Raw genomic sequence first — 13,509 nt, 5'->3', positions numbered from 1 at the left:
CACTTTTATTTTCTATATGTAGAATTGTATCAGTTAGGGTTCTCTGGCTGCAAATCAACTCTGGGCAAGCCTTAAGCAAAAAAGAATTTTTAAGAAGGTCCACAAACAGGGCTACAGGCATCTAGGTTCTAAGAATTAATGAAAAATCTTTTTAGCTTTTGTAAAGATTTGGCTCTACCCATTACTGTTCCTGTATGGTTTCACTCAAGATTCAAATACTCAGGAAGACACTACTGATCTTGGAAGGGGAAAGTTTATATTGGATGTGTAAAACATGTCTACATTTTTATCCCTTGGCTGGTTTATGCTAAGAAAAATTTGGCAGTCGAAAATTAGCTATCTGGGATTTATTTACTTAAATTGGAACTGCAAGGCTGAATCTTTTCTAGGACTAAGAAGGTAAGTCATAATTGCTAATCTGAAACAATTTTCACTCTAGAGAAGCTTCAGTTTGTGCTAATTTGCTTCTTTATTCATAAAAATAGACTATCACTGGTATTCAAAAGACTATTAGCAACATTTAGAATAAGTTATAGCAGACCTGAATGGAAATGCTGGCTGATGAGGATGGCCATACTGATCAAACACACCACATCCTACTCTTGTTGCCTAAGCCATGCTCATGTTATCTAATGAAGCCACACAAAATGTATGTCACCAATATGAAGATATATGAAGGAAACTATAAGAAACTCCATTTCAAATTATGGTTGAATTAATGGACTACATTTTACAAAAAGATCCTAATTCAATGTCTTTACAAGTAATTCCTTGCTATTAAAATGTATTTAGTTCCTGAATTCACACAGTAAAAGTTACCTGTATATGTTAACTCAAAGGGAAGCATGAGGTCTATTGTCTCTAGGAGTAGCTGTCAGTTATACTGACAGAAAGATGCTTATTTTTGATCTCCCTATGTTTATTCCAAACTAGCCACAATTACAAGAAAATTGATACTTCCCCCCCACCAATTCTTTTATTTCATGAAAACATTAAATCATTTCAGAATAGTTTCTGAATCATGTATAATCTACTATAGAATCATATGTAAGAATAGTTTCTGGAAGAATATGACATGGTAAGAAATTTCAAGCCAAAGTTTAAACTCAAATCCTTTAGCCCCATTAGACCACAAAGCTTTGGGTTTAAAAAAACTCAATGTCTATTTAAATACCTACTGACCATAAGATAATTCAGATGACTTATTTATTTAAGGATAAAGACTGAATAACTTGACAAGTCACACTTAATACAGATTCTGACACAGAATAATAGTTTAACTTTGGCTGGTGATGGTGGCTCATGCCTGTAATGCCAGCACTTTGGGAGGCCAAGGCGGGCGGATCATCTGAGGTCGGGAGTTCGAGAACAGCCTGACCAACATAGAGAAACCCTGTCTCTACTAAAAATACAAAAAATTAGCCAGGCGTGATGGCATATGCCTGTAATCCCAGCTACTCAGGAGACTGAGGCAGGAGAATCGCTTGAACCCGGGAGATGGAGGTTACAGTGAGCCAAGATCACACCATCGCACTCTAGCCTGGGCAACGAGAGAAACTCCATCTCAAAAAAAAAAAAATTATTCTGAACAGTAAGGCATCTCAGAATAGATAACTAGAGTTCATATGACATTTTAAAAGCCATTTTAATGGAAATTACATCCTACATACAGGTGTTATTCCAAGAAGTTTCATTCCATTGGCTAGGACAGAACGGACAGCTTTGAAAAGATGAAGTCTGGCCTACAAAATAAAGAATGATTTAAAATATTCAATAACAGGAATGTATTCAATACATGAGAATGGTTTTAAAGGTAATTCTTTCTAATTTAAAGCAGGAACAATATGTCAAAGTGCCCTAGAGTTACTACAGGCAAGAGAAGATAAATTCCTAGCATCCCTTATAGTAAGACCTGGACATAAAGTGTCATGGAGTGGGAGTGATAGTATTATACAGTATGCCTTCAGATAAGGGAACTTATCACTATAATATTTCATGTAGGAAAATGTGCTTCATAGTCTAGTATGTTGGGAAGTATATAAACATTGATTGTTACAGCCTAATTATTAGCTGAGGAAGTACACTGCTACAGTTGAACAACAGAATGCTATTTTAGAAAAATTTACAAGACTGACTTAGTAATATTAGTCTGAGGAGCTAGGGATTATACAGAAAACATTCAACATAACATACCCCAGCCACTTCAGGAGGACTATCTTTTATTTGTAGTGTTCTGTGTGCCACAGCTGCAAGATGACTGAAACAGGAAGAGAGAAATCACGACGGTACCAGCAGTAATTTCCTGTTGTAAGATATGAGCTTGATACCTAATCTTACTCCTTCAACTTAATAAATAAAGCAAAGAACCATTAAAGGATGTATTCAAAACTGTAAAGTTGAAACTGGAATTCAAAACTCAAGCTTTAGATCTCGGTCCTATTCTACTACTAAGAGGTGGGCAATTCTTAAGATTATGATTTCATTGTTAATTTTGCAAATATAAAGGATTCTTTTCTAATCATTTTTCCTCATTTAGGCAACCTACAATCAAATGTATAACATAGCATGGCCTTTTCCTCTGTACAGTGAGGTGGGTAGAAACTAGTTATCCACTCTCCACACACACTGGCCACTCTTCTTTAAAGTGTCTTTTTAAATTTAGGTATGGCATCAAGTATAACAATGTGTCAAAGAAATGATACTTAAGACACCAGTTTTAATGATAAAATGACATTTCATAAGATTTTGTACATTAGCTGGGCATGAGGGTGCACGCCTATAATCCCAGCTACTAGGGAGGCTAAGGCAGAATTGCTTGAATCCAGGAGGTGGAGGTTGCAGTGAGCCAAGATCGCACTCCAGCCTGGATAACAGAGTGAGATGCCATCTCAAAGAAAAAAACAAAAAAAAAGACTTCTTCACCTCTGTATGTCTTAAGTGTCATTTAAAGGAAGAAAAAAATCCTTACATAAATCTAGAGAAGATAAGGTAAAAAGTATAATCAAGAAAACAGTCCTGATAAGTGTCTGATTTCAATAAATATTGAGTAAAAGCAAAATTTCTTTTATTAAATAGCTTTATGGAAGATACAGCTGCTGCTATACAAGGGTGGACTCAATAATTTCGATTTCAAGTTTCTAAAATAGACACCATGAAATTGTCATTAAATATTAGAAAAATTAAGTTTTCTAGCTTATTTTTCTGTGCCTCTGCTTAAAATTCCTGTATGGACCCCACTGTCCTGAAAATAAGTTTAAATGCCTCAGTACATGGCAAACAGGTTTATACACGCTTCATTTATCAGCCTCCCAGGACAATGCTTATGAATCCTTTAAAATGTATTATTATGCTCTTGCTCAACTCTGGGCTTTTTTCTTCTTCCCAGCCACACTCCTTCTCCTGATTAGTACCTCCTTTCCTCTGAGAAGCCCTCTCTGATCTCTCAAGGCTGGGCTGGTTGCCCTAACACCGTCTCTTATGTTCACTCTAACATAACACACATGCACTGTGCTGTAACTGTGGAGTTGTCAGTTCCCATTCTCCAGTCTTGGTGACAGTACCTTGTATCACTGAATGAAGGAACATTAACTGCTAATTTGTATAGATTCTGAAGCAATAATTCATGTAACTAAAAGCACATCAAATTTTAGACCAAGGAATTTGTTTATAGGAAACCTTTAGATGAAAGAAAGGTCTCAAATGCCATTAAACATCTGAAAACAGGAAGATTATAAAGTACCTTAAAGTTAGAAGGTAACTGACAATATGCCTGGGTTGAAGATCCTGAGATGACTTATAAAGCACCTCGTCGAACCTAAAAGATGACAGGAACAGTGAACAGGAAAAGACTGTACATGTTACACTAAGACATTAGACATTAAAAGATCATGAATGTAAGATTGACTTGACATGATTAAGAGTAGAAGGTATGGCCAGGCGCAGTGTCTCACATCTGTAATCCTAGCACTTTGGGAGACCAAGGTGGGTGGATCACGAGGTCAGGAGTTTGAGACCAGCCTGGCCAATATGGTGAACCCCGTTCTTGACTAAAAATACAAAAAGTAGCCAGGCGTGTTGGCCAGCGCCTGTAGTCCCAGCTACCCGGGAGGCTGAGGCAGAAGAATCGCTTGAATCCGGGAAGCAGAGGTTTCAGTGAGCCGAGATTCAGTCACTGTACTCTAGCCTGGGCCACAGAGCGAGACTCTGTCTCAAAAAAAAAAAAAAAGAGTAGAAGGATATGAAAAAACTGTGTGTACATTTGTAGGCAAAGGAACATTTTCTGTCTTACAAAATCTTTGATGGCAGGGATTTCTAAATCATCTTGCTATTCCCTAGACCTAGTCCACATCAAAAATTTTAATCATGGCTGGTGAATGTAAAAAGCCTCCAGCCATGTTTAGGAATATAAAATATAAATGACCAAAGTCTACCCTCAGTGCTAAGACAACCCAGGTGGCTTATTTTTCCTCACATTAGCTATTGTACATGTGAGTAAATTTTTCTGATCCCAGGAAAGAACCACTGACTACTATATAGCAATCAAAACTGCCTTGTTCATAACCACCCACATCCCTTCTAGAGATTAAGCTCTGGCATGTTTGGCTTCACCAACAATGCCCGTCAGAGCTAAAATGTGTGGTGTCTTGCCTAGCATGGGAGCATCAGATACATGTATTTGAGACTATTAACTGAAACCAAGAGGCAAATGAAGGACTTACGGTCTCTGGGAAGCTGCACAAAGGCAGGTGTTTTCCTTCACTTATCACAGAGGGCAAGAAGATGCTCTTTCTCAAACTAAAAGGTTATGCTTTTATAAGGCTTTCTGTGAGCCCGAGGCGGCTAGACACGTGTGCTATTCATCAGTGATAATATTCTGAAGACCTAAAGACTGTCCTCCTTGAGCACTGTCTTAATCTATGCCCTCTGCGCTCAAAATGCAAATAATCACTTTTTAGGCATCCCTTTGGGAAAAGTCTAGAGGCAGAAGGCAGCTACTGGCCTGTTGACTCGACTGGGCAGCAAAAATGCTAATAGCCATTTTGATAAGCAGAAGCACACTTGATGATCCCTAGAAAACATCGTACCTGAGAAGATGCTGAAGAATTGAAACAGACTGTGGCTCTTGTAAACAAGCAGTGTTGAAGTCATTCAGGTACCCACATCCAAAAGTCTCTTCCAAACTGTTATCAAAAGTTTAAAGTTAAAAACATCAAAAGATTAAAAAGTCATACAAGGGCACAGAGCTCCAAGTGATGAACATCACCTTCTAATACACAATTTTGGTCTCCTTAATACAGCCCTAGACTTTGATGCCAACACTGTTTGATCTGATACTTTAATTTTCCTAAATCTATTTCTTTATCCATACACAATGGAGGTAACAGTATATTCTTCGACAGGATTATTCTGAGGACTAAGATAATAATACACATAAATGTATTTCTAACATAGATGCTCAATAAAAAAAATTTTTTTCCCTAAAAGAAGGCCTACTCTAGTCAGATCTGAATAGAAGATATTGGAAAAGCCGAGAAAACAGGGCCCCTGGTCTTAGAATCACAGGACCCAACCTAGGGAAGCACAGTGCAGTACAAGGTTTCCCTGCAGCCTCTTCTCACCTGTGGAGGCGGGCGTGTGTGTACTGTAGGAAGACTCCTGTGTCCCCGCGACTCTGGAAAACACGATCCCAGCTGAACTTGTAGTCAGATAAGAGTAAACCTTTGAAGTCCTAAAACGACAGAGGAAATCTTCACTGCTGGGATTTGCTCTAGTACCAGACAAAAGGGCCTCACAGATAGGAGTCTTAACAGACCTGAATAATGAGTGCTGCGAGCCCGACCCTCTCTGCAGTCTCCTGTGGGTTCTTGAGTTCTTTAGTTGCTGAAACAGACAAAGGCAGCTATCTTTATTCTACGTGACACTGTGCCAATCATGGATCCAAGTGAAGGTAATATCTGCCAAAAATGCATGCTGACAATCAAGAACAGATTTAGAATGAGTAATTTACTTTCCTAATTTAGGCTATTTTACCTTTGATAATGACATTTCCCCTGTCTACATTAAAGGGAAAGAAATCAAAATTTATTTATTCAAAAGATACTTGTAGGATATCTGATACTTAGTTTTCCAAGGATGAAGGTTAAAGTCATAAGGACTTGTGATTTGAATCCAAATTATAACATAGAAACTTCACGTGACCACCCAGACAACAGAATGACAATGCTCAAGCTGTTCATGAAAAGAGGACCAAGGTTATAGCAATTCAGATTATTGAAGTGACCAATTCCTGAGTGGCAAGTATAAAAATTCTGGCACCTCTAATTAGTGAAAGCTATTTCTGACAAAGTTAGTGACACTTCAATGGAGGGACAGACATAATAAATCACACTGCCCAAAGTCCAGAATAACATAAAAGTGGCATGTAAGTTATGACTTTAATAAGAAAAAACTGAATTCACTCTTAATTGAAGCCATGTTCTGTAGCATCCTTAATTGAATCTCATTTAAAACATCTTCCAGGAAAGTGACATCTCCTCTTCGAGTCTTCATTCCCTGCACTACTCCAAAGGGCACATGCTGGCACCTAAAAGAGTGGGCATCTAGTTAACTGAAAGCTAAACAAGAGCTGCTGCTGAAAGCATATAATACCTTTCAGAGAGTGGTTTGAACTTTAACCCTCAGAGTTTTTAAAAATTAATAAAATGAAATTGATGTGATTTGTATGCTACACAGGACATTAAGCACATCTTCACTTTATAATCAATAGCATGTGATTAAACTACTAGTTGCCTTTAGGAGAAAAAGGAGATGTGGATTAAGAATTTTGAAAACTAAGCCACGGAGAGCAGATAACTAATAAAAATACAGTTATTAAATGTTTGTAAGGTGGAAATTATTATAACCAAGACATAATACAAAAATCAAATCTACTTTTCCATACTAATATCTTGAAACAAAGAATTGAAATTTGAATGAAAAACTTTTAACCACTAGGTACATTTTCAGGCTCAGCTGACCCTGCACAGACAATTAAGAACCATGCAGACATTACCTTTCTGCCCAGTCATATCCCATGATCTTCAGCATTTGGAATACTTGCTGAAAATGCTTTTTTTGTCCTTTATCTGTCTTGGGAAGAAAACATATGTAAAATAAAAGAACAGTGACAAATTAATGTACAAAAATAGGTTGGACTTGAATCAAATTAAGATATTTGAGGTTTGACACACTAAAGTCATTGTCAATCGATACATTTTAAGTAAACACAAAGAGGATGCCACAAGAAGAGTGTCTAAGTGAAGTGCTCTACAAGGGAGGGGAATAAGAGCCGTAGCACTCCACCGAGTCAGTAGGAAATGTGAACTTCAACCTTCTGAGTATTCCATTTAAATTTCTGCCCTCTTGGCTATTATGACCCTAGTCTCTGAGACCAAAGTTCAGCTCTAAATAAATATTTGATGGCAACTTTTCTTCTAAGTGAAAAGGAAGGTTTCACATGGTAAGTAACGAAAGGGGGAAGATACTAGAATACCACTCAGCAATAAAAGGAACGAACTACTGACACACAGGACAGCCTGGATAGTTCTCCAGGGCATTCATTATATTGAGTGAAAAAAGCCAGTCTCAAAAGTTACATATTGTATAATTCCATTTATACAACATTCTTAAAGTGACAAAATTGTGCTGAAGAACAGAGCACTGGCTGCCAGGGGTTAGGATTGGGTGAAGGTGTGATTATTAAGTGGTTGACCACGAGGGAGTTTGTTTTGTGATGGAACAGTTCTATATTCTGAATGTGGTGATGGTTACATGAATCTATACATGTGATAAAGTCTCATAAAACCATACCCACACAAACATCTACAGGAGAGTACATGTAAAAGCTGGCGAAATTTCAGTAAGGTCTCTATCAATGTTAATTTCCTGATATTGATAAAAGTACTATGGTTATATACTATCTTTGGGGGGAAAACACTGTACTATTTTGAAACTTCTTGTGAGTATTAAATTACTTCAAAATAAAGTTATTTAAAAACAACTGTTGACCCCAATTCAGAATTGAAAACTAAAAAACAAAAAAACTTTGCATTATGGTGATCTCTATATATTAATTTCACATAACTATTTTACTGATTCAGGTAATTTTTTCTTACTATGAAGCAATGTAAACTTTTTCATTTTTAAGTGTTTAAACTTTTAAATAGAAGTTGCACACTTTAAACATACTTAATGTTGACTTCTCTCTGTAGTTTTACATAATTAGTTTTCCATAGGTTTTCAACACGGCATCCAATTTCTACCTCTGTAATTTTCATGAGTTAGAGATCGTAACTTTTTGTTCTGATTACTTACCACATATATCATTGTATCAAAATTATACTTGTCCATTCTATCTATAGCAGCTGCAAGATCTCTGAAAAAGTGGCCATAAACCAAGAGTTACTAAGCAGATCTGGGTAATAATTGATTTTACCTATTTAATAGCAATGAGCATTTTCTAATTAAGAACTTAAATTATCCCACAGCCTGAGGAATTCCAACCACACTTAAGACAATTCAAATACCACATTTTGATATAAAATGATAAAAATAGGTTTGGGGAAAACAACAATAAAAACACTGGCAAAAGTAAAACCTAAAATAAATATAAATAAATAAAATTAATATGCAAAAGTTCTACAATATGTAGTAATAACAACTAAAATAGCTCTGGGTGAAGCGTCTTGTAGGTAAATGTTTTATGATTAAGTCTCTACTAAAAAGAATCACCCATTACTTCTCTGAAATATATTCTCTTAATGAACATATTTAAAATATAGATGATGTAGTAAACAGGTATTGTCTAGATACTCTCCTATTAGTATTACTAAGGACTTTCAAAGTCTTGGGTCAGTCAGGGGAATACCTTCTAATGCATTTAAAAGACCATAAAGTCGGCCGGGTGCGGTGGCTCATGCCTGTAATCCCAGCACTTTGGGAGGCCAAGGTGGGAGGATCACTTGAGGTCAGGAGTTCGAGACCAGCCTGACCAACAGGTAAAACCCTGTCTCTACTAAAAATACAAAAATTAGCTGGGCGGGGTGGCGCACACCTGTAATCCCAGCTATTCAGGAGGCTGAGGCAGGAGAATCGCTTGAACCTAGGAGGTGGGAGGTGGAGTCTACCGTGAGCCGAGATAGTGCCACTGCACTCCAACCTGAGCGACAGAGCAAGACTCTGTCTCCAAAAAAAAAAAAAAAAAAAAGGCCATAAAGTCCTTTGACAGAATTTCTCTTTTATCTCTGATTAGATACAAGTATCTAGTTGGCATATGAAATAATGAAAAATAAACCAAAATTTCAAGTCGAGGATTATGAAATATTAAAGTTTAAAATTAGAGCTATTTTTGATTAACAGCATATGATACTGGAAAGACTGAAAACATTCCTCGATCTTTTGAAATGTTAGGGATCATTAAAATGTCATTAGTACCTATCTCATGATCCTGACATTGCAAAGAGCATGCATTCTCAATGGAGGCAAAAACTGGCTAATTTTTGTGTTTTTAGTAGAGACAGGGTCTCATCATGTTGGCCAGGCTGGTTTTGAACTCCTGACCTCAGATGATCCACCCTCCTCGTCCTCCCAAAGTGCTGAGAATACAGGCAAGAGCCACTGCATATTTTTTGTAGAGATGGGTCTCATTATATTGCCTAGGCTGGTTTCAAACTTCTGGCCTCAAGTGATCCTCCTGCTTTGGCTTCCCAAAGTTCTAAGATTACAGGCGTGAGCCACTACAGTTGGCCAACAAAAAATCTTATTCTTCATGCATAAACCACAGATATGCATACAATATATACAGAGATACAGAAAATGTGTGGGATAAAATTTCATGAGAATTGGCAATTAGGAAAAATATAGCTGAAAAGGTTGCTTGGAGGGATTATAATTTTTAAAATGTCGAGAAACTTGTATAGCAGATTATCACAAAAATGATGTCACAAATAGACACTTGTGTTACCTTTTTTTGGTTTGAGACAAGGACAAAACAAAGGGAAACTTTTTGATCCAATGAAAAAACACAAAAGAATAAGAACAATTTCTAGGTTGAATTTGTAGAAACTGAATTTCAAAGCCAAAAGAAGTGCCAGGTCATTTAATCCAGATCTCTCCTTTCACAAAGTAGAGAATCATGGCCCAGAGAATTAAACGACAGTCCCAGGTCTCCAGCCTCACACTCTGTGCTTTTCAGTATTCTCCTGCACTTTTGTCTGCTATAACAACTTTGATTTACAACCCCCACACAAAGGTATTCTATAAGAAACCCACTAGAAGGCAGAAGCAACTGACAATAAAGCAAAGCGAAAAATCTAACATTTCAATAAGTGGCAAAAAGACAATTATTTTCAAAGAAAAAAGAAAGTACAGGTGTTAAGGTAAATACACAGAAAAGTCTACATCTAATGACAGCCTGAAAAAACACCAAATCAGGATAGTTATAGAGATCTCATGTCATAGGGCCCCTTTTCTGATGGGATGTTTCTTTTTCCAAAGAAAAATATAGGTGTTGGAAAAATTGAGACCTAATGATAGCCCAAAAGACACTAACCAGACCCGAATACTTACAGAGCCTCTGTTCTCAATGGATACTTCTTACAACTACTGTGCAAGGGTTTATTTATTTAATCTGTCTAGCAATAATTAGTTGATACAAAAAACTTGTCTAATATACATATTTGCTTATCTAGAAAAACAATGTACCTCTTAGATATACAAGCTCTTCTCATTTCCTAATCCCAATTGCACAGAATTGGTAAAGGGAAATGTCGAAAAGTAATAGAAGGTAAGAGATGAATTTCCTAAGTGAAAATTAAGAGACTTGATTGGTTGCTTAAAGTACAGGTGTTAAGGTACATAATTTGTTTGGAACAAATTACGGTAGTTAATATAACAACAACAAAATATCATGACTTTATGTTACAAAAGTGATTTGTGACCTAATATAAAATTCTGGCCTGGGAGACACTTTTGCCACCAGTGCTTCTCTTTCCTATTAGCTTTGTCCCAGAAATAAGAGTGCTTGATAAACCCACTTCTTACTGATGAACAGAGATTGGCCCTTCCACAAAGGTCAGTCACGGAGACGGATGGAAAAAAAATGTGACATGGCTGCCTTCTCCCTCAGCCTGCTTTACCAAATCCCAATGAGGTCTGGTATTTATGTGCATGTAAGATGTTCTTTACAGCATGAGGAAACCCCTGAGCTAATGTGGTCATCTTTTAGTATACATTTCCTGCCAACATGCCATTGTAAAATACTTTTAGTTGATTATGAAGTACTTCAGTTTTACAGCTTATAGAATAACGTCGTCAGCTGTGGAGTTCGATAATGCATAATTAATTGTAAATAGTTTTTCATCTGAAAGCAACAGATTTAGAACCAAATGTTTACCTTCACAGAGGCTACAAACCTGGTTGCATAGAGAGAAGTACCATCACTTCGCATTACAGTACAAATTGAGGAGGAGTCGCCATTCCCAGAGAGATCTACAACAGCCGTTCCTTTTCTAGAAATGCAAAAAGGTAACTTTGAAGCAACATAATAAATTCAGACCTTTAAAACTGTAATATCTAAAACATTATCTTCAGCAAACCAGAAGCTATTTTTATTACCCAAGTTGCAATAAGCAATGCCAATTCAAGCTTTAACCAATAATGGTAAAAAACAAGAATATGACCAAGAATCTCTTACGAATGGGTATGATGTAATTAATATTTGGTTATCTTAGCTTTTAAATCTGTAGTTCCGGATAAGGTACTCAGAAATAAAATCTTTAATATACCCAGTTGAAAAATGAGATGCAGCTGCATCGTAACTATGAAATGTCACACATTTTCCTTCTAATTCACGGTATAACAACATTCAATATTGGGCTAATTTTTAACATGCCACAAAGTACCCAAGTATTAAAACTACAGATTTTTGTCTTTCCTGTATGACCAAACTTTGGCATCTGCATATGATAATCTAAAAATTTTCCTTAGGGACATTACTGAGGATGCTATTAACTACGTTTCACATCTTCCTTATAAATATGACAGGAGAAAGTTTGCTTTGGTACTATGAAAAGTGACATGTCTCTTAAGCAATTGGTTTGTCTCTACATTATAGACGTCTGGGCTTCTTTCACTGGTATTTCTCTGTTTAGCTGACAGGGAGCTAAAAGCTAAATTAGAAAACAATTAGGCAAGAAACAAAAATAAAACGTATCCAAATTGGAAAAGAAGTTAAATTGTCTCTGCAGGTAATATGATTTTTTTTTCAATATGATCTTATAAATAGAAAACTCTGAATATGATCTTATAAGTAGAAAACCCTGAAGATTCCGCCAAAAAACTGTTAGAATAAATGAATTTTGTAAAGTTGCAGTATAGAAAATCAACATACAAAAATCAGTAGCCTTTTTTTTTTTTTTTTTTTGAGATGGAGTCTCTCTTTGTTGCCGAGACTGGAGTGGTGCAGTGGCACGATCTCAGCTCATTGCAACCTCCGCCTCCTAGGTTCAAGCAATTCTCCTGCCTCAGCCTCCCAAGTAGCTAGAATTAGGCATGTGCCACTACGAGCCGCTAATTTTTGTGTTTTTAGTAGAGATGGGTTTTCACTATGTTGGCCGGGCTGGTCTCGAACTCCCGACCTCATGTGATCCACATACCTCGGCTTCCCAAAGTGCTGGGATTACAGGCGTGAGCCACCGCGCCCGGCCAAAAATCAGTAGCATTTCTATACACAACAACAAACTATCTGAAAAAGAAATTAAAAAAAAAAAATTCCATTTATAATAACGTCAACAAAACCAAAATAGGAATAAATTTAACCAAGGAGGTAAAATATCTGTACACTGAAAACTATGTAACACTGATGAAAGAAATCAAAACACAGATAAATGGAAAGATATCCTGTATTACTGGATTGGAAAAATCAATATTTTAAAAATGTCCATACCACCAAAAGCAATCTACAGATTCAATGCAATCCCTACCAAAATTCCAATGGCATTTTTCACAGAAATAGAAAAATCAATCATAAAATTTATATGGAACCACAAAAAACCCCCAAATACCCAAAGCAATATTGAGCAAAAAGAATAAAGCTGGGCCAGCTGTGGTGGCTCATGTCTATAATCCCAGCACTTTGGAGGGCCAAGGCAGGTGGATCACTTGAAGCCAAGAGTTCAAGACCAGCCTGGGCAACATGGTGAAACTCCATCTCTACTAACAAATACAAAAATCAATCAGCTGAGTGTGGTGGCACATGCCTGTAATCCCAACTATTTGGGAGGCTAAGGCAGGAGAATAGCTTGAACCTGGAGGTGGAGGTTGTAGTGAGCCAAGAAAGCACCAATGTACCACAGCCAGGATGACAAAGCCAGACCCTGTCTCCAACAACAACAACAACAAAGCTGGAGGCATTGCACTACCTAATCTCAACATCTACTACAAACTATAGTAATCAAAACAGCATCATATCAG

General features: G+C 36.9%; 1 protein-coding gene across 8 annotated transcripts in view; it reads right to left on the bottom strand.

Annotated features, from left to right (window-relative positions):
* Positions 1–1,189: 1,189 nt before the first annotated feature.
* Positions 1,190–13,509, bottom strand: part of RARS2 (arginyl-tRNA synthetase 2, mitochondrial) — a 72,074-nt gene continuing 59,754 nt past the window's right edge. For 5 of the 8 annotated variants that reach the window (XM_005552404.3, XM_045391217.1, XM_074037503.1 and 2 more), the window contains 10 exons: positions 11,451–11,546; positions 8,353–8,413; positions 7,052–7,128; positions 6,459–6,583; positions 5,813–5,880; positions 5,619–5,728; positions 5,085–5,180; positions 3,740–3,814; positions 2,194–2,257; positions 1,190–1,742 (listed from right to left, as the gene is read on the bottom strand). In XM_005552404.3, coding sequence (XP_005552461.1) covers positions 1,656–1,742; positions 2,194–2,257; positions 3,740–3,814; positions 5,085–5,180; positions 5,619–5,728; positions 5,813–5,880; positions 6,459–6,583; positions 7,052–7,128; positions 8,353–8,413; positions 11,451–11,546 — 859 coding nt within the window. In that variant the 3' untranslated portion in view covers positions 1,190–1,655. Of the gene's footprint in view, positions 1,743–2,193; positions 2,303–3,739; positions 3,815–5,084; positions 5,181–5,618; positions 5,729–5,812; positions 5,881–6,458; positions 6,584–7,051; positions 7,129–8,352; positions 8,414–11,450; positions 11,547–13,509 lie in introns of all 8 variants that reach the window. The other 3 variants (XR_276354.4, XR_012433624.1, XR_012433623.1) reach the window with 3 other exon arrangements.

Source organism: Macaca fascicularis, chromosome 4 (genome assembly GCF_037993035.2).
Source record: "Macaca fascicularis isolate 582-1 chromosome 4, T2T-MFA8v1.1".
Classification (NCBI taxonomy): domain Eukaryota; kingdom Metazoa; phylum Chordata; class Mammalia; order Primates; family Cercopithecidae; genus Macaca; species Macaca fascicularis.
This window is presented reverse-complemented; position numbering and strand designations above follow the sequence as displayed.